At 42.0% G+C, this 22128-nt stretch overlaps 1 protein-coding gene across 11 annotated transcripts in view; it reads left to right on the top strand.

Moving 5' to 3' along the window:
- Positions 1-20911, top strand: part of RBM47 (RNA binding motif protein 47) — a 79821-nt gene extending 58910 nt beyond the window's left edge. For 9 of the 11 annotated variants that reach the window (XM_088131274.1, XM_088131276.1, XM_088131277.1 and 6 more), the window contains 3 exons: positions 11427-11633; positions 14452-14645; positions 17555-20911. In XM_088131274.1, the coding sequence (XP_087987400.1) occupies positions 11427-11633; positions 14452-14645; positions 17555-17806 (653 nt within the window). In that variant the 3' untranslated portion in view covers positions 17807-20911. Of the gene's footprint in view, positions 1-725; positions 4894-11426; positions 11634-14451; positions 14646-17554 lie in introns of those variants that run through there. The other 2 variants (XM_025174351.2, XM_088131278.1) reach the window with 2 other exon arrangements.
- The last annotated feature ends 1217 nt before the right edge of the window (positions 20912-22128 follow it).

Genomic DNA, 22128 nt, shown 5'->3' with positions numbered 1-22128 from the left:
TAGACTGGGAATAATAATAATCAGTAACAATAACAATGCCCCCAGCAAGGCACTACCTTGATGTGGTTGTGGGGCGTTCGTGCTCTAAGGAGGATGGGAGCTAAGCCAGAGGTCCAACCGTATTGGACAGGTCTCATCAGAGGAGCCAGGTGAAGAGCATCTCTCCCATGAACAATATGGTGAGACGTAATTTACAGAAACCCATACTGGATTGGTCGTTGCCCGGGTCAACAAGGACCATATTAGGTGTTCTAGTTCCTGGATATCTGGTGACAAGTGGGCTGCAGGACTCAGGACTGTTGGCTGAGCAATCAGGGCCAGCAGCTGCAGAACTATTGGAAGAAAAGTTGTTTACCTGTCACAAATATACAAAGACTAAAAACAAAGAAATAATGATCTGCTATTACAAATCAAGCCCAAAGAGAAGAGGATATCTGAAAAGAATGCACCAGTCCTAGAAAGAACAACATCCAGAATCAGAAATAACAACAGAGGCTAGCAGATCAATGTCAATTTATAATACAAAATTAAGTATTCACAGAAGTAGAATTGGAAGAACTGCAAAGGTCTACCCAGGGCAAAGAAACCAAACCCTTGCCAGAAGTAGCTCAGACTGTAGAGGCAAACTGGGGAGGGGGGTGGGGGTGGCAGTAGAGGAAGCCAGCAGAGCTATTGAATCATTTTCATTCCCAAACCAGGCACCCTCCCCTCTGCTTTCTCCTCAGAAAGAACAAAGCCCTCTAACTCAAAAACAAGAAGAATTGAAGCAAAGAATAACTCAGCATCTAGAACAGCACAAAAACAACAGAATAAGGTTGCCTGCATTGAAGCCTGTTACAAAGAAACAGCTCAAGTATTAAAAGATGCCAATACTGTAATATCAAATATAATCAGCAGCTCACTGCAAGAAACAAACCAACTGATGTACAGCACAGCTGCAGTTATAACTGAATACCTTGGGTGCAAAATCATCAAAGAAGAAAAAAAGCCAAACAGTGCACCACCAAAATGGAAGATCAGGTTGGAAAATAAGATCAGAATACTAAGATCAGATGCAAGCAAGCTACAACAGATGAAAGAAAAGAAGCTGAAGAACAAGAAGACCAAAGAATACCTGATCAAGAAATATCACCTAGAAACGAGGAAGATCAAGGAAGCACTGGAAATAATAAAGTAGCAAATAACAGCTGTAGCCAAGAAGATCAGCAGATATGAAGCTTGAATTGCACACTACAGGCAGAATCTCCAATTTCAGTTGAATTAGAAACGTTTCTACCAGTCTATCAATGGAGAGACTGCAATGAACCAGTCAACACCTGACGAACAGTGCAGTTCTGAGTAGAGCTATGGGACAACCCAAAGAAATACAACATGAATGCAGCTTGGATAAAAGAAGTGGATAAGAATAAAAAAGCTGAAATGGAAGAACTTGTAATAACAGCAGAAATGATGGAGAAAAGAGCAAGAATGATCAAGAATTGGTCAGCACCAAGTGAAGATGAACTGCATGGTTTTTGGTTGAAACATCTGAATGCTCTGCACCCACTCATTGCCAAGCAGTTTAACAACATACTGCAAGGAAGTGAAATTGAAGATTGGTTAACATCTGGCAAAATCTACCTGATAATGAACAATCCAGCAAAAGGGGCAGCACCAGGCAACTACAGGCCAATTACCTGCTTCCCAACAACTTTCAAATTGCTAACTGGTAGGGTAGCTGATGCAGTCCAACAGCACCTAGTTGAAATCAAGCTCTTTCCACTTGAGCAGAAAGGAAACCGCCCAAACACCAGAGGGACAAAAGATCAGCTCCTAATTGACAAGATGATTTTGGAAAACCGTAAGAGAAGGAAGACCAACTTGGATGTAGCTTGGATTGATTACAAGAAGGCATTCGACTCCCTGCCACATGACTAGATAATCAAGTGCCTAGAAATAACAGGCATCAGTAGAAACATCAGAAGCTTTGTGCAAAGATCAATGGAACAATGGAAGACACAATTGCTGGTTAATGGCGACAGACTAGGAGAGGTTAACATCAAGAGAGGAATCTTTCAAGGAGACTCACTATCACCACTACTATTTGTCATGGCATGGATTCTTCTGTCAACAATACTGAACAAGTCAGGCCATGGCTATCAAACATCAAAAACATCTGCCAAGTGATCCCGCCTCCTTTACATGGATGATCTGAAGCTCTATGTGAAAACACCATCTGAAATAGAATTGCTGTTCAATGCTGTCCAAATATACACCCAAGATATTGCAATGGAGTTTGGACTGGACAAACATGCCACCCTGACCATCAACAGCGGAAAAATAGTGAAAACTGAAGGAATCAAGATGCCCAATGGAAATAACATCAAGAGTTTGGATGAAGAAGATCACTACAAATACCTGGGCATCCTTCAAGCTGACAACATCAAGCACACTGAAGTCAAAAAGAAGGTTAGTAGTGAATACATCAGAAGAGTGAGGAAGATTTAAAGTCCAAACTCAGTGGCAGAAATACCATCAAGGCGGTTAACACTTGAGCAATTCCAGTCATTAGATACCCAGCTGGAATAGTGAACTGGACTCAAGCAGAACTAGAAGCCCTGGATAGGAAGAAAAATAATGACAATGAATCATGCCCTTCATCCACCCAGTGAAGTTGACAGATTCTACTTACCAAGGAGCATAGGTGGGTGTGGAATGTCGCAAGTACACCAGACAGTTGAAGAAGAAAAATAGGCATTGGAAGAGTATCTGGAGGACGGTGAAGAAGATGCACTGAAGCTACTACACCATGAAGGCTTACTGAATACTAAAAAGACCAAACTGGCCTACAAGAAAGACCAAACAAAGAATAGAAAAGAGACATGGCAGGGCAAAGTATTACATGGCCAGTGCACAAAAGAACTAGCAGGCAAAGCAGATAACAACAAGGCCTGGCAATGGCTAAGAGCAGGAAAGTTGAAGAGAGAGACAGAGGGGCTCATTCTGGCTGCACAAGACCAAGCCTTAAGAACAAATACATACAAAGCCAGAATTGAGAAGACAACAACATACACCAAATGCCGCCTCTGCAAAGAAGCTGAAGAAACAGTGGACCACCTAGTCAGCTGCCGCAAGAAGATCACAGAGTGACTACAAACAATGGCATGACAAGGTAGCAACAATGGTGCGTTGGAATATCTGCAAGAAATACCATTTGCCTGCAAGCAAGAACTGGTGGGACCACAAAACAAAGTCATAGAAAATGAAGAAGCTAAAGTATTCTAGGACTTCAGAATTCAAAGAGACAAGCACCTGCCATGTAACACCCCAAACTTAACAATTATTGATAAGAAAGACAAAAAAGTCTGGATAGTGGACATTCCAATACCTGGAGACAGCAGGATAGAAGAGAAAGAACCGGAGAAAATCACAAAATACAAAGACCTGCAAATAGAAATAGAATGACTGTGGCAAAAGAAAGCAAAGATAGTACCAATAGTAATAGGTGCCTTGGGTGCAGTCCCAAAACATCTGGAGCATCACTTGAAGACCATTGGCACTGACAAAATCACTATCAGTCGATTGCAAAAGGCAGCTTTACTTGGAACAGCTCATATCCTGCAACAATACCTTAAACACCATCAAACAACATCTGCCTATCCCAGGTCCTTGGGAAGGACTCGATAGGTGGATACAAATGCCAAATCCAATCTAAACATCTGGCTGACTGTGCAACTGACCATAATAATGTAAGAAAGCAGTTGCAAGCAATTTCCATATCATACTAAGGAAACTTCATGAATTTGTTCTATAAATTACTAGGAATTGAGCTTGACTGGAAGGTGACTAACAGAAAGAAATGAAAAATGATGTACAGTATCTCTCATAAGCAAATGGGATTCCTTTGTGAATTTTTGACTAGAAGTTGACTTACATTTAATTCTACCATCTATTATGGTAGATATTGCAATCTGATTACCTTAAAAATATTAAAATATTAATACAATAGCATGAAAAACAACTGGAACATACATAAGAAAAAGGGGGGGGAATGATGACTAAGTGAAATGCAACAATGGAATATTATGGAAATAACACCGCTCAGATTTTAAAGAACAAATTTAACCTCAACTACATGGAATCATACTATTTAGTCCTTCCGTGAGTTGATAAAAAGCCAGTTCAATGGCCGAGAATGCAGTGGTGTAATTTCATCAACCAACCTTTGATATCTGCTACAGATATCTTTCCAGGAATACATAACAATCTCCCTCCCTCCCTCCCTCCCTCCCTTTTTTGCAAAAATCCAAGAATAATATATCCAAAGTTCATAAATAAATTCCAAGTTTGGGGTATATAATTTAACAACATGTGAATATATTTAAATCTTAACACTCCTATTAATCATTTTTTTTTATTTAAGTTCATTTTATTGTACTTTAACAGATATTTAAAAGTGCCACCAAAGAAAAAAGAGGAGCAAAGGAACAAAAAAGAAAGATTTACAGGTTGTGCAAAATTGAACAAGAATTTTCAAGTAACATTAGATTAATAGTATATATAAAGATAATCTTATATTTTAACTATTATTGAAATCAAATCAATAAATAGCAAAGATAAGTGTTTTGAATTTGGACAAGCCACTGAGTTTTTCACCTTATTCCTTTTGAACGACATTACTTATTTGAAGATATTGGAGCCAATTTCTGACATTCCAAGGAGAAATTCTCGAAAGATTCCCCCTTGTTTTATTAAAAAATAAATTTTGCACTCTCCAAGAATTATTGTCTCTCCATTGATCTTTTTTTTTTAACATTTACCTTCATGAAAAAAAAAAAGTATTGAAGCAAGGGGCTAGAAATGGACTTCTTCTGTAGTTATCCCATGTTTTAGTACACTATTTATAATTGAATAATCTCTTATAGACTGGACACTTCTGTTTGTATCCAACCAAAGATATTTATTCAAGCCTTCAGGAGACCTGCTCGTTCAGTAGAGGTAACCCAGCCATATGGTGATATGCTCCAATCTGTAATCCAAGTTAAACAACTGACTTGATAATATAGTTGGAGATTTGATACAGCCAGTCCACCTCATTCTTTTGTGTCTTGCAAAATCCTAAATGTAATCCTCAGTCTTTTGCTTGACCAAATGAAGTAAGTTATTTGTCTTGCCCATTGATTTAATATCTTTCCTTCAATTCTTACTGGAATCATTTGAAAGAGAAAGTTGCTCCTTGGTAAAATATTCATTCTCACTGTTGATATTCACCCTAATCAGAATAAGTTTAACCTTTTCCATCCTAAGGTATCTGCCATTATATTTTTCCAAATCTGTGAAATATATTTTGTTAAGTAAATTCCCAAATGTTTGATCAGTTTAACAGGGACATTAAATCCTGTAATTGCTTTTTCTCTTCCAATGAATTCCATGTAATCATTTGTGCTTCTTAATCATATTAAAATATTACCTGGATATTAAGAATAATGAGGCAGTAGGGCATGACCAAATCATATGTGTTAATGGTCCTTCAAATTTATTGCATCTGCTGCATAGGAAAGATAGATGACCAACACTAAGCAAATCTGTGGCAAATTTCTTTTACATTCCTACTTTTGTCCTCGGGGGGTAAAATTCCATAAATGAGGCAGAGTGATTAATTAACAAGTCTTATCTTTTGACCCTGAATCTAAGTTTCCAGCATTTTGGATCACAGCAGATTAAAATCTGTGATCTCTCCCGACTGGAATCTACGGCAAAATCCGGAGAAAACAGAAATGAATTGGGCTCTCCAAGAACCCTGACTCTGGAGGTCTTCTTCTATCTTATTGATCCCATTCATTGATAATGATATGCATTTTGCCAGTATTTTATCTAAGCAGGAAATGTTTTTTTCCTTGTGACTTAGGTAAAATTGCACAGCCATTCGGTTAATTTGTTTGGACAATAGAATGTCTAAAGGTCCATGGCGTGGAGTTAATATGTTATATTTTTAAAGCTACACAGGCTTATACGTTTGGGCACAGAAATGAATAACTCCATTGGTATCCGTGATAGGATGTGAGTGCACTGATCATGCCAGCTTTCCATTTTTAATTATTTCACATATAGGTTAGAAGATTTTATTAGTTGCCTACCTGCATAATGCTTTAATCAATTTACCTTGGATTTAATTCCTGCTAGTTTTTAGATGACACAACCTGTTTTGTTTTGTTTTGCTTTATTACTGTTTTTACTGTAACAAACTAACAGAAGTAGCCTTGTGAAGGTTGTTGCCACAAAGTAGCCAAAATTCTTAGAAATTTTGAATATAAACAGGCTTCTCCTTATACATTCCCTCTCTATAAATGAAATGTTTTGTATGTAATCAAATAATTGCATACCATAATATACTTTGCTGAACTAAAATAGTTCAGTATCTTATTTAGTATTTACTGTTATTACAGGTTGTGATGTATTCTAGGGTGATACGAATCACCAAGATTAAACATGGGATTTGATATGAGTTGTCAAACTGAATTGATGCGATTTGAAGCTTTATCATTTCGTTAATCAACTCAAAAACACCTGATCCAGTTAGAAGAGTCAACTCAAAGGAGAACCGCCTTTGAATTGAACCCTGGTGTATTCTCTAGTAATTAGGGAGACCTGCAAGAAAAGTCTTCAGGAAAGAGTATTTCAGTCAGCTGACCAGCCATACCTTTCTCCAAGATGGTCCGTTCCATTCGTCCTCCTCCAGCTTTCCAGTGGCCCAGAGGTCATGCTCAATTTTTCTTGGGCTGCTTTTGTTCGCTCATAGCTTTCTTTCTCTCTCTTTTATGGTTCTGTTGTACTGGTGGAGATTTTAGGGTTTATCTGTGTGTACAGATGTTGTCCCTATATTTGTGGGTGGTCCAATACATGCTCTGGCTGCAGAAGCAGTCCAGTGGATCTGTCTGGAGAACTACTGCGGTCAAGTGCCAGCCATACTGGAATTCAGTTTAAGGCACCTTTCTAAGAGCCTGTATTTTGGTGATCCAAGGATAAGCAATTAGAGAATACATTTCTGATTGGTAACGTAAGTGGAGATGAAATAAAAGGTTGCAGTGTTGAGCATTCCAGCTTGACGTTCTAGTCAGCCACCCATGCCTGCCTGCACTGTAATCTATTCCATTCCCTCTCCCGTCACATTTTGATCCATCATTATTGTATAGTCTCTTAGGTGTATTCAGTATTTATTCTTCATGGTGGTGGACTTGCCCATCTATCTTTTTCCCGTAGAATGTTTGTACTTCTGCAAACCTTAGGACATCCCCAAGTCCAGTGATACTCTCCTTTTCTGGATGTCATTTGGAACCATGAAGAACTTCATGTAAAGAGGGAATAATATGGTAAACTAACCAATCAACTGCAAGAATTAGGCCCGGTCTTAGAGAAACAAAACATACATTCTCAAATTGCAAAATGTCATAACTCCTCTCTTACTTGAGCACCCTTAGCTTGGGGTGGTCCAATAAGAGCAATTTTACATCCATTCATCCATCCATCCATCCGTCCATATCATACTATTCCCTTTCATGATTAGTAGCATTACACAGAGGAAAAGAGTAATCAGATGGGACCATAAATGCTGTTCTCTTGCCTCCCATCACGGTTGGGTCAATCATGTCTTACAATGCTTTTCAGAAAGATAAGGAAAGATAAGTTTAGGTTACCAGCCTTAATCATATCCATGCCACATACAACTTTCCCTGCTAAAGGTAAGGACACAATAGCAGACAGGTGTTATCTAAACATGCCCACATTATTCTGTGCAAGTTAGATGTTCTAATTGGGAGGCTACCTTGCAAATCAACTTACTCTTGTCCACTTCTTACCAGCTCAGAGATACGTGCAGTCTACAAGCGTTCTTTATTTCCAGTTATATAAATTATTCATTGACACATCAGAATTGCGTGATCAAAATTTGGGCACTTGGTAACCAACATGTATTTACAACAGTTGCAGCATCCTGGGGTCATGTGATCACCATTTGTGATCTTCCCAGGAGGCTTCTGACAAGCAAAGTCAATGGGGGGAACCGAATTTAACAACTGTGTGATTTGCTTAATGACTGCAGTGATTCGCTTAACGACCACAGCAAAAAAGTAAAATTGGGTGTGACTCACTTAACGACCTCATCGCTTAGCGATGAAAATTCTGGTCTCAATTGTCATAAGTTGAGGACTACCTGTATGTGTCTGTTGATGGCTGATTTAGCTGAATGCCAAGCTTCCAGGAATTTCCTAGCATTTTTGGATTTGGCTTGGTCTAGAATGCTCAGTTTCCCAGTTGAAACTATGGTTGAGTCTGTCCGTGTGTTGTGAGATTAAGGAGTTTTCATTGTGACAAAATGAATGGTCAGTAGAAATGGCACACCATTTCAAAAGGGACAATAAAAAAGCTAAGAAGGAAACAAAAAGACCAGACCCACATCCTCTCCAGCAACCAACACTCAGGTAAATAGGGATTAACACCAGACAAACAATCAAGCAGAAAACAATACCCTAATCAAGGATCTACCAAGGAGAAAACCACACCCCCAACAACACTGGCAGGGCAAGCTGCTGTATAAAAAAAGAGACCCTCCACACCCCACACTCACTAGCACTGATGATGTTACCTAGTCGGGTAATGAAACGTCTGCAAGCAAACAGCCAAGCTCAGAGAGCACCAGACTCCACATACCTGCAGTTGCTTAGAAGTCCCTGCACCACCACTGCATCTGGGCTTTTCCAGTGCTAGGGCTCAGCTGTGCCACTGCTGTGGTTTGGTGGGCATAAATTAAGCAACCTGGAACACGTGCCACTGTGTTTCTGACATGACACCGTTTGACAGGCTAGTATGTCAATTTGGAATTGCAGGAGAAGCAGGCAGGGCTGGAAAAGGTACATCTGTGGTTTGTGCTTGCAGAGCGAGAGCGAGCCATTTACAGCAGGGTTCCTCAACCTTGGCAACTTTAAGATGGGTGGACTTCAACTCCCAGAATTCCCCAGCCAGCCTTGCTGACTGGGGAATTCTGAGAGTTGAAGTCCACCCATCTTAAAGTTGCCAAGGTTGAGGAACCCTGATTTACAGCACTGAAGGTTCAGGCCAAAGAGGAGACACGCTGTTGTTCAGGCTGCTTTTATTTTTTTAAACAAAAATCCTCAAAAATCTTGATCCCTGTGTAGGAATGCAAGTTCCTGCGACGCTTCCATTGCAGTCCAGCAAATTCAGCACAACTTTCTCTCGCAACTTAGAGTCCAGGGGACACATTATCAGCCTTTCCTCTCTAACGGCGATGAGATTGAAGTTGTTTGGGTTTTGATTTGGGGGGGGGGGGAAATCCAGCAACTGCAACACAGCTGCCCAGGAACGTCGATTTAAAAAATAAAGATGGTGTGGTTCTTCCCAACTGCACTGTCCTTTGGGTCAACATCTCCTTAACAACGACAACTGAGAGAGAGGAGCAAAAAAAAAAGCCTGCCATGCATTTCCTGCTTGTAAATGTTTTCCCCTTTCCTGAGCTCAGAAAGACGGCGGGAGGAGGCAAAACAGGTGGAGCCCCTTTTTCGATTGCAGCCCTTGCTGGAACACTTGCTACCCAACAGTAATAAAAGTAGCCGAGCTGAGAAATAACGTGCAAAATAGTATGTGAGCCCCGAATCCCATACAGGAGCGTGAGTGCGACAGTTCGATGATGATGGAGTATAGATTTTCCTCCCTTATCCGTAATATTGCTGACGCACCCACAATTTGGTTCAGATTTGCCTTCCAAGGGTGACTCGGAAAAGCCTGTTTTCTACCCCTTACAGACTTTTTGCTGAAAACAGAAAAAATGAACTCGAGATTTATGGGTTTAGGATTAGAAAGGGTAGAATATGGAAAGAAGGGAGCCCCGATGTCACTTCAGAGAGGATAAAACATAAACGTGTTTAGAACTGCTGTAAAGAAGATTGGAAGCCATTTCTTTATATCTTTTTTTCTTTTTCTTCTTCGTCTTTTTTCTTTCATTTCTGTTATCACTTTTACTTTTCTTTAATTTTTCTTTAAAGTTGTGTTGTTTTTATCTTATAAAAAAAGTTCTTCACTAATTTTTTTTTTTTAAAAGCCTGTTTTCTGTCTGAAAACAGTAAAAAGAAAAACACTGAATGTTACTTCTTTTCTGCGCTCATGATCTTACTAACAGGGCTGCTTCTCAGGAAACTTTTGATTGAGTTTTGCTGCTGTTTGTAAATCAGATGTTACAACGTGTCTGTAAGCTTGTATGTGTTTCTCTCTCTACATAGGTCTGTTATTGCTTTTATTTCTGCGTCTTTAAGAAAAGCAGCCTAGACTGTAGGAGCGGGGCAAAAGGGAAGAGTGAACAATGCTCCGATTGATGGCACAGTGCAATCTTTCTTTCCATAACAGGAGGAGGGTAGCACTGAGATCAGCCCAACAGTGGGAAAATGGCCACACATCCTCTCTATTTCTATTCCTTTGGCTCCCTTGGCAGTGAAACACTACACACAAATGGCTAACCAATTTCTAAATCTGGGTTGTCTCCGAGAAGACCCTTTCTTTGGGGCCACCAAAGCCCTCAAGGCAGTTCCCAAAGTTTTCAGTGTTCGGGCGGACTCCTTCAGATAGCCTGGTTGCAAGACACCAAGGGCTGTAACCAGTAAGTCTAGCATCAAGGCATCTAGGCCATAACTAGCATTGTGGATTATGGAGCTGCCCAGCTAGTGTTCCTTTTCAAAGTAGAGTTCCATGTTTGCCTATCTAACCTGAACTGTGGCCTAACTATAGGATTTTGAACAAGCTGAAATGCCTGAACTGTTTTTGGTGGTGGCCCCCATGGAGAACTTGTGGCGACAATCCCAGCAAGATCAAGCTAAGGAGTATCTGTAGGAATGGGAGGATTCAAAGCACCTGCTTGTATAGATCAGGCTCCTTTTCAGCATAGCATGTCCTCTCATCCACTCCTAACTTCGCCTTCCCTCTGAACTTTCTAGATCTGTGTTTCTCAACCTCTGCAACGTTAAGATGTGTGGACTCCAACTCCCAGAATTCCCCAGCCAGCATCCACACGTCTTAAAATCGCTGAGGTTGAGAAACGCTGTTCTAGATTGTCCTCTCTCCTGAACATGTCCCAATTAGGTTTAGTTGCGAGGTTTATTCTGCAAAATCAGGTCCTAGAGCAATGGAATTAGAAAATATTGCAAAAACCAGCCTGGATAGTTAATAAATAACATGAGAATGTGGCTGAGTATTAAAATGCTAAAAACAAACAAAGCCAAATCTTTCCAATTCCTGGATGTCGTGCTCCATATCAGAAATCAGGCAAAATGTTTTCAGAGTCTTGCAATGCCTTTTTCCTTGCTAGTGTTACATCATAGCCTTTCAGCGAACACTCTTGCCGGTTCTGTGTGTAATTTGTCTGTTCTGTATTTTTTATTTACAAGCAGGCAGTGTTAGAGGCAGAGGACGAGGTGCGGCAGGCAACAGAGCGCCCGGTCCAAGAGGGTCATACCTGGGGGGTTACTCGGCAGGCCGTGGCATATATAGCAGATACCACGAAGGGAAAGGAAAGCAGCAAGAAAAAGGCTATGAACTGGTTCCCAATTTGGAATTGCCTGCCGTCAACCCAGTTGCAATTAAACCTGGTACAGGTCAGTATGATTCTTGAGATGGGAAGAAGGTAGTGGGAAAGGATATAAAGAAACTTGTGTTATTTTTCTTGCACTGGTGGACCCTCTTATTCCGGTAAGAGTTATAGGTGCCTCTAAAACAGTGTGCAGCTTTTGGAGGAATGGGTGGTGAAGGAGGTAGGACTAGCCGCGATGGCAAAATTCACTTGCTTGCTCAGAGAAAGATCAACCACTACATTTACTAGTGACGGGAAACCCCGTGTGGACTTTTTGCTGGAAAAATGAACGTGATTTATGGATTTGATTATTAGGGTAGAGTATGGAAAGAAGGAAATTATGATTTAACTTTAGAGAGAGGATAAAATATAAATGCATTTATAACTGCTGCTAAGAAGATTGGAAGCCTCTTCTTCTCCATTTTTCTTTTTCTTTCCTTTTCACTTCTTTCTTTTTACTTCTTCACTTCTTATTTTTCTTTATTCTTCTTACTTTCAGCTCAAAACTTGTACTGTTTTTATTCTGTTGAGAACCTCTCTAATAAAAATTATATACATTAAAAAAAAGAAAAGAAGTGTGCAGCTTTTGGGTCCAAAGTGAGCACCGGTGCTTCAGATCCAGCATGGAGACCATCCTGCACTGATTAGCGCTTCTTAAAGGACCCAGGGCTTGTCCTGAGATCGTACAGTAGCAAGATAATACCAGTTTGAGTTACAGAGGTTCTCTTGGCAGCAAACTACATAATAAATTCCAATTATAACATGGAGTTGGCCTTATTTATGTATCTACTCTGGCCCACCATGCTTTTACTGTAATGGCTACAACCACATAAACCCTGTTTCCTCTTTGAGAAAATTCATCACCCCTAATGCTGGCATCCTACCACAGATGCAAGGGATGAATCATCCAAAATTTCTTGAATGGTGGGATCTTGGTCCAAATCAAGTCACTGGGCTTTTAATACAGAGCATTAAATAAATCCAGAAGGTGGATGCTATGCTATGTAGCATGCTATGTAGTTAATACGTTGTATACTTTGTCCCTTGCTCACCCAAATACAGTGTAAATACCAACTACTTATATATTCATATATGTGTGTACATACACAGAGGCACGTGCACACACACATGTATGTATGTGTGTATATGCATGTATATATGTACGTATATGTATACAAAACAAAGTTACTTCTATTTCTGGAAAAGAGAGCATAGTATTTTTTTAATCTAAATCTTGTTAGCTGGCTTATATGTACTTGGAATTCACCAAGTTAGGTAGCAACAGCCTACAAATTTCCTTCTGAACATTCTGTTAAAGATGTGAAGGCAAATGAGGTTGTATTACTCAATATCACACTGTGTGATTTTGTGTGTCCTTTTTTTAATGCCAGCTTCTGGCCACGTCGTCCTTCTAGCCATGGCCACAGCATAATTTAACTGCTTCGTAGGCAATTTGGCTCTTTAAGAAAGTCTTTGTGGAGCCAATGGCTGCAGCAGGTGATGAGATGTGCAAGAGATGCTTAGCACTGAATCGTAAAAATGTAGAGCTAGACCAGTCTGATCCTCTGCAATGGGCAGGAATACCATGTAAACTATACAGGAGAACCTCTTCTTAAAACCTCCAGAGATGGAGAACCCACACCTTAATTTGACCATTGATTCATCTAGCCTAGTATGTCTGGTTCTGACCAGAAGTGGTGGTCCAGCTCCCAGCAAAATCATTTCACTGGAGAGGACCCTGGGCCTTCTTCATGCAAGGCCGCTGCGCCGTTGCTGTTAGATACTTCAAAAAGAGATGAAAACGTTCTTGTTCCGTCTAAGTAGACATTTCACTTTCTGGATTCAGATTTGGGATTGGGCCCAGAGAAATATATACTGTGGGCTATGGACCATCAGTTCCCCACCCTGTTCTGTCTGAGGATCTAGCTTAACCAGGCAAATCTTCACCCTTTCCACTCAAAGAAGCTAGGGGGGAAAAACAGTCATCATGAGAGTTTCTCAACAGGGGAGACTAATGATGCTGTCCTATTTTTTCTCTGCCAGCCAAGATACATAGCTTACAAATTGCACCTCAGATCTATAAGTGACACTTTAATATTTTGAAGGACTATCGCATCTTATTTCTGAAACCATCTTGGGTTCTTTAAAAAATTGGACAGAAATTGGACTGCATGAGTTCTGTCTATTTTCTAATTAGCTTTCTTTCCTCAGCTGTCAGACGTCTCTAATATTTTCTATGAGATGATGAATTTTGCTGAGGCACATTCTTTCTTGCTGACAACGATGGAGAAGTGGAGAGATTTCCTTGTGTTTTGTACTGAAATATGCAGAAGTGAGGCTCATGGCTATATGCCAGGGCTGTTTTTCATATCCTTCTATGAAAAAAATAAACATCCTCCCTTCAGTATGCACGTAGGAGAGTATTTACTACAGGTAGTCCCCAGTTTAAGAACGAGTTCTGTTTCCGAGGTCTGTCCTTAAGCTGAATTTGTATACAGGCTGGGACAGTATTATTGTATAATACTGTATAAGTAGTATTGTGTAATGAACTCAAACCATTGTGTATTTTACTCGAATTTTACTACAATAGGCTTCGTTCTTAACTATGGGTTGTCCTTAAACCGGGCATTCTTAACCTGGGGACTCCCTGTACTTGAACCAAAGAGAGCAGGCAGAATGATTCTAGTATTGCGTTGAATCAAAACAGGGCCTCTGTTTCTGATCCGATAACTAAGGCTTGATCACGGCGTGCAGGACAACTCAAGCGACACTTTTGCTCGCTTAAAAGCTACCGTTTTACTGTCAAGGCTCGCCTGATCGTGAACTGCTCTGGTCTGTCGTAGTGGCAATTCCAACCATTGGAACCCAGTATTCCATGTTTCAAGCCACGCCAGCAGCAAAGGTGATTGACGACGGGAAGATCCACACGGTTGAGCACATCATCAGCCCCATCGCTGTCCAGCAGGATCCGGCAAGTGTGGCGGCGGCGGCGGCGGCTGCAGTAATACCTGCGGTTTCCACCCCACCTCCTTTTCAGGTATGCTCTTTAATCTAAAGGTTCTCAAGAGGTTTTCCTAAGGTGTAGAAATACCGACCCCTTCAAGTACCGCATTAAGGTCCCTTTAGCAGGTCCCTGCTCGCATTAAGGGAAGAAGCCCTCTTTGCTTGCAGGGAACGGGTAATGGTAGACGAGTTAAACAGACACTGCTTTCCTGGCAGACTAGGTGGGATTGCCTTTAAAGCCATTTTGAGCATTCCAAGTTGCATCAGGTCACAATTCATTTTCTGCCTTTGGGAAGGAAATAGCATTACGTAGCGGTCGGGCGTCTGCTGCCAGTTACTCCGCCATCAGAACGACGAAACGTGCCTTGACTTCACGAGGGAAGTTCTGCCCTTTTGAACTCGCGTTGGAACTACAGGACGGAGGGGTTGTGTTTGGAAACTTGAATGTTTAGTTAACTGCAGCTTCTAATCTTGTCCAAACTCAAAATTGTGGTCACCTTAACGATGGTGCTTTGAAACAACCCAGATTCAGAAACCGTGCTTTGAAGCCGTCTCCTTTGAAACTCGGTGCAGTTAGCACTAACCATTGTTGAACATCCTGGATGCTTCTTGCTGGCGCGAAACATGTAAAACTTTGCTTGATGTCAAAATGAGGCCCTTCCTTTTCTGGAAATCCCCTGGTGTGCCAGAATCTTGCAATATTCCGTCCCTCCATCATGACTCCTTGAGGTTTTTTGAAAAAAGTTTTTCTAGTTTTGTCTAAAATGCAGTTATGATATTTATTTTGCATTGAATATTATGCTGCATTCAGGCACGGGCACTTGCGAGAATTAAGGGACCAAGAGGTAATGGGAGCAGGGTGAATAGTGCTGATTTATTATGGGATGTGAGCTTATCAGCATTCCGTCTGGTCTTGGCTCTGAAAGAGATTTGCTTCCATCCCTCCCAGTCAATTTACTTGTTTCTACAACGCAGGAGAAAAATGCTATTTTTTGAATACCTGCACAATGTAATTTTGCTTCCATTTTAAGGCTTTCACTGAGAGAAACAGGGCCTCTAGCAGGAAGGAGAAGCTAAAGCTTGCAGCTACGCAGGAGGGGATGCAAGGGATGATCTGTGAGCTGTGATGTCGTGATGCAAATAATGTGATTTGCAAGCCTGCATCAGGCATTGGAACTCACGTATATAAGGGCAAGATTTGCATCATGTTGCTATGTGCAGGCTGCCATTTATGTGTCACCGTGACCCTGCTGCTTTTCACGACTCTTGCTGTGTTCCAGGTATGTCCATGGGGAGGGGGTCAAAAAGGTCAGGATGGCGGCCACAACCATGTGGTCAAAGCCTTTTTTACATGCATTGTTCTGGCTGCCATGCTGACTTTTTTGACCCCCTCCCTACAGACATCCCTCCTGTTTCCATCAGAAAAGAACACTGGTAGGGCTAACATAATGCACCCTGTCTCAGACCCAGCTTGGTCTCCTGCAATTGGATGTTATTGGCATACAAGTAGTCCTCATTTACCGATTGCTTGTTCAGTGACCATTCAAAGTTATGACGGCACTGAAAAAGGAGATTTACAACCAGTCCTTGAAGTTGTGGCCGTCGCAGCATCCCCATGGTCACGTGATCGTGATTCAGGTGCTTGGCAACCGGCACGCATTTATGATGATCGCAGCATCCCGCAGTCACATGGTTGCCATTTGTGACCTTCACAGCCAGCTTCTGACAAGCAAAGTCAATGTGGAAGGCAGCAGGAAGACACAAGTCACAGTCACACTTAACACCGCAGCTGGAACTGGCATAAGTCGGGCACGGTCACATAATGTTTCACTTTACAACCAAGTCACTTAGCAACAGAGTTGCCGGTCCCAATTGCAGTCGGAAAGATGGGAGACCACTAGGAGAGCTGAGGGGTGAAGGCTGGAAAACCACTTCCATATTGTTCCCAAGGAGTCAAGCTCGACTTGAGGGACGCCTTCCTCAGCTCTCGGTCCCATTTCTGCCCTGAAATAATTAGCATTCAGCATTTTATCTCTCCAGTTTGGTACATATTTTTATTCCTTGAACTAGTCATATCCAGAGTGTATTATGGATGATAAAGCAAACCAACTAGTGTATCTTTCACCAAGATGTAATCATTTTGCTAGCCCGCTGGGATCTTTTGAGAACCATTACGCCCAGTACGCTGGGTGCTTCGTTTGGCTTTGCCAGGGCCCAACGTTTGCAAGCAGCCTAGGCTCAGCAACGCCTCACGTCCGTCACAAAAGGCCGTTGCACAACTTGTTCCTTTTTTTGGCCTGTTCCTGCAAATTCCCTTGTACCCGAGAGCCTGTTGTTAAGAATAGCCTCAGTGCAACGGCTCAGTCTAACGCAGTTTTGATGGTCTCAGAAGAAAAGGTAATTTCAGCAGAGAGGATTCGATACCCCTCCGTATCACTTGGACATAGTGGGGCACTGCCAATCTCAAGTATGCACAGCCACTAAGTAGAGAACCTACGTGGGTTAGTGGCAAAGGGGCTGGGTTGGCACTGCACAGACCTAGATGCCAGCCAAGGAGGATTCCTGGGTGACTTTGGGCCAGTTGCCGCCTCTCTGCTCATCCTACCTCGTACAGTGGTGGTTGTGGGGAAAAGTGGAAGGAGGGAGCCCTCTGTGCACCCCCTTGAACTCCTATACAAAAGGCAGGAAATCTAGAACATGAATGAATGAATCTACAGTCCCTCCCAAAACAGGCACTGGCCTGATTCCCAATATGTGATTCATAAGCATACGAAACGGTTGTCTGCGGAGTGCGTGCGTGCGTCAGATGAAGTCGAGATGGTGTCCCCGCCCTTTTGTGGTGGCCACCATCTTGACCTTTTTGACCCCCGCAGACACCCTTCCATGAGGTCTGGTCCCTTACAGAGTGTGGCAGGGTTAACTTTTGAACGCTGTTTTCGGCAGGGCCGTCCGATAACTCCCGTGTACGCCATGGCGCCCAGCGTGCAGAGAATTCCAGCCGCGGGAATCTACGGCGCAGGTTACGTGCCATTTGCTGCCCCAGCGGCCGCGACAACTATTGCCACACTACAGAAGAACGCCGCGGCGGCCGCAGCGGCAGCTGCAGCTTACGGGGGGTACGCGGGGTATATCCCCCAAGCGTTTCCGGCTGCCGCGATCCAGGTCCCAATCCATGACGTCTACCAAACCTACTGAGGCTGCTGGCCAGAGGCACGGCAGGGCAAAGCTGAAGGAACATTTTACTATTTATGAAGAAAAACCCACTGTAGAATTACATGCTTGGATATCAGTAAACTGAGGATAAAACCTGGAAGTGAAGTTTATAACAAATATAGCATCATGTTTGAAATCTTTTATACAGACGAAGTTTTTACTAACTTTTTAGGCTTTTTTAAAAAAAGTAACATGCCTGTATTCCTACGTTTCTAACGTGGCTGGTTTTTGAAGGCCGCGTTTTCATACAGGTTTATATACCGTTGTAGTTTTTTGTTTTTGTTTTTTTTTAGCCATTTTCTTTTCACCGTATTTGTGGTATGAAGGTTATTTTTAGTAAGTCCTGCACTCCAGAGATGTCTATTTTGTAGTGCCTTTAATAATATATCAACTAAATATTAAAAAGTGCACCTGAGCAGGTAGGGAAAAGTTTTTAAACAATATATTTTGAAGAATATATTCAATATTTAAAGAATACATGCAAAAGATTTTTTAAAAGATATAGATAGATAGATAGATATACATACAAATGTGTGTTTTATTTAAGAAGTTAAACTGGAAAGTGCAATTTGAAAGTTACTGAGACCTCTGCATTATCTTCTGCAATTGGTGAGATTTCTTTGCAATCTAGAGCCACGAGTTTTGTTGTAGAGACCTCTCATTAAGTACCAGCCCCGTTAAAACTACCCTTAAAGTTAAGGAGAATTTTTGTTTTGCGTTCTCCAGAGAGTCTTATTCATTTTTTTGATTTTCACACTTGGTGTATAAGTCATTGGTGTAGTAGGAAAAATATTATTTTCCTTCATTTATTACAAAAGTTGATATTCCTAGGATGGAAGAAGAAAAAAACCCCACAATATGTGAACATAGAGAGGGCTTTAATTACCCCAAGCCCTAGCTGCAGGCTTCATTTTTCAGAGTGCTGACTTTGTTAAAAAGTAGACAATATTGGAAACGTGGACAAATAGCCAGATTTGGTCTACAGCCCTGTCCTATCCTGAAACTGGGGCATTATTTATTCAAGCATAGAATCATGGGCTATTTAGCCACTCCATGACTATCTTGGTTGAATCAAAAAAGTCCTGTAATCTTTTGTCCATATGCAAATAGCAGTTGTTTTATCCAGATTCTCTAGATCTTCTGTCTCTTAACTTCCTTTATTGCTTAAAAGCTAATGTAAGAATGAAAGGGCTGTTTTCTTCCTGAAAAATAGAAATCTTTACTGGCAGTCAGAGGCTCCTAAATTTATATTTATTTGAAGTCCATATTTCCAGATCAAATAGACATTAAAATAGACACATCACAATGGCTGTGCTCACATGGATTCCAGGCGTTTCGAGCAAGCTAGGGTCAGTCTTGCAGACAGCCAGAGTAATTGTGGTTTGTTTGACCCAGTTTTGATCTATTCCCCTCTCATTTCTTCTGCCATTTCCCAACTATTCTGCAGATGCAGAGGACGCTTTCGCCTAGGTATTTCTGCATACCTGTATGCTGCTTTCTTTCCTTTTTTTTTCAGGGGCATCCAGGTGTGGGTCAAAACAATCAAGATGGTGCCTGTGCCCAGGTGATCCAAGCCCACCCCATTTTTGCGCACCTTGTAATGTGGTTTAATCCCCCTCCTGTGAGATGCCTGATATTCCCTAAAGCCTTTTTTGAAATGGGGTGTGCAATAATGCGCCAAAGGTGGGGGAATCGAAAGGGCTGTGGAAGGAGACTCTGGGCATACACTGGACCTTCAACAAAACCTCCTCCCCAATGGTCCCAAAGAAGCGTGGCCCCCAAACCTCAAAGCTTGTTGCAACATAGAGGCTCGGGCAAAAGCAAGTGTGGAAATGCGAGTCATGGTGTGCCCAACTGCTTAAGTGCAATTCCCCGGGATCCCAACTCGAGTGTGCATTAACCTCTGTGGCGAAGCTTGGATATGCCACGTGGCGTATATTTAAGGTGACAAGTTCATATGCTTTTAAGGATAATCTTTGCCAGCAAATCTTGACTGAACTGAAACCCTAACACAGAATATCAATGTTTTCAAGAAGCGTCTTCCCACCGTAAACAAAAACTGTAAAGTATTCTGTGAAAGAGAGAAATGGCAGTCATGGTTTTTTAAAAGGTGGCCCTAGGAAATATCTCCCGTGGCTTGAATTACTGCTGCACCCTACCTCAAAGGGCTGCTGGTACTACTGATTTTTTTCCCCCAACAGAGCTAGTGCGCTCTAAGCTGGGAGTCCGAACGACCCACCAGTTGGATCGTAAGGCCAACTTGCTGTTAAGGTCTGGGCTCTAGTTCCCTGTGAGCTCAAATATTTCAGGGTTTCTGCATACCGCAAGTGCCTGGCCTTCACCCAGAACACTACTGTCAAGGTCACGACTTTTCTTCCTGCCGCTGAATGTATGGGAGGTGGCCGGGGGCTGGGAAGGGGGATCTTTTGATAGGAAAAACCTCCCAGCCCCTTGAATCCGAGCGCCGTGGGCCCTGATTTAACTGAGAAATAAGGCGCTGAAGACAAAGTTCTACCCTGGCTTTATTTGTAATCTCTGGCTTGCAAAAAGAGAGAGGGAGGGAGGGAGGGAGGGAGGGAGCAGGGTTTTTTTAACTAACTCAAAGGAAGGAGGATGTGCCAATTACCCAGGTACCCTTAAAACAACCACCCAAGGAAGCTTTCGCTGCATTTTATATAGACATGCATCCAACCTGCAAGAAATGCTGGATCCCAAACGAACGCCGGGCATCGTTTTTAAAAATGCACTTCCCCGTAGGAACTCAGAATCGTGGCCCAGGTACCAGTTCGGACACTGGCCGCTCAATCGTGGACCGGCCCAGTCTGAGGTCTGACTTTACAACAGTTTCTGAACCATTTCATTGATACACTACTGAGACAGGTTATGACTTGAAATGTGAACTTTTCTTTTTCTTAGATTAAGAACAAACGAGAGAAATGTTTATATATCTATATATCTAAAGATATATAGATATAAAATCTCCTTATTTTCTAAGGTATTAGAGTTGGTATTTTACTGTATTTCTGTTCTTTTGTATGTGCTGTTGCGGTTTCATTTAAAAGTACTTTCTTAGGATGTAGTCAATAAAACATTCCTTAAAAAACAGGCCCTTGTCCTCCATTCTAGACATGCATTTTACCACTGTTCAAGTTAATTAAAAGGGTTCCAGGTGTTCTGCTCACACTTCAGGCCAGAAACAGAGATTTGGGCACCTACTCCTCTGCTTGCTTCTGCTTCCATACACATCTGGCCTGTTCACCTGTGTCCTGGTGTTGTGAATCTATCTGCTGGCCCTCCATGTCTTCAGATGCAGTTTGTGAAGAGCAACAGAGGCACACAAAGTTGCATCTCATGTTGGACTGTCCAACCTGGCCCTTTCCAAATATGGGGGCCTCCGCTCTTCAAATGCCAAGGTAGCAGGGCAACTAGGACCGGCAATGGAATGCACCTCCGAGTTGGAGCCAACTGTCTTAAAGACTATATAACTTTTGGGATTCCAAGAGCAAGACGTGATTTGAAGCACGTGTGAGGCAACTGTTGGAAACGCCATAAATAAGTCTTTGCCTAGGATTGCGGAAGGCAGCTGTGCAAGCCCAGGAAAAGGTGCTGTTGCTCTATGATGATCCCAGTGGGTGCCAAGGTGCATACTCATTCATGCTCCAAATCACATTTTACCCTTCGGTTCAGATGGTTGCATATTGCTGCTAGTAATTTCAAGGGTTTCTCTTATGGCCCCATGCAAACAGGGCGCTGTTGGTCCAAAGCAGTGTTTCCCAACCATAGCAACTTTGAGATGGATGGACTTCAACTCCCAGAATTCCCCAGCCAGTCAAAGTCCATCCATCTTAAAGTTGCTGCTGTTGGGAACCCTGGCCTAAAGGAAAGCTCTTGGCCCTATTTGAGAGTTCAATGGAAAGTTACACCAGATCCCTCAAAAAATAGGCTAATATCACATTTCTTACAAATGCAGCGTTGTATGCTGTTAAATAGTTTAAAGCAGGGTTTCTCAACCTTGGGAACTTTAAGACGTGTGGACTTCAACTCCCAGAATTCCCCAGCCAGCATGCTGGAGAAACCCTGGTTTAGAGGGATAGCTCGGGGGCTTCACTGATGCAGAAGCAGAGACATGCCCAAAGCAATTCATAAAACCCAGATGAAATTATTTTTCTATATTAAGTATTGGATTTTCTCCATGTGTGCCAACTTTCAATTCATCCTCAAGGTATAAAGAAAATCCTCTGAAATGGACCCTTGCTGCTCTTGAGAAGGCAACTTTCCTTATAAGCAAGGGTCTTTATCACTAC

The sequence above is a fragment of the Python bivittatus genome, unplaced genomic scaffold, assembly GCF_059951505.1.
Source record: "Python bivittatus isolate LINGU-HERP-01145 unplaced genomic scaffold, Pbiv_v1 ctg000970_np1212, whole genome shotgun sequence".
Classification (NCBI taxonomy): Eukaryota; Metazoa; Chordata; class Lepidosauria; order Squamata; family Pythonidae; genus Python; species Python bivittatus.
This window is presented reverse-complemented; position numbering and strand designations above follow the sequence as displayed.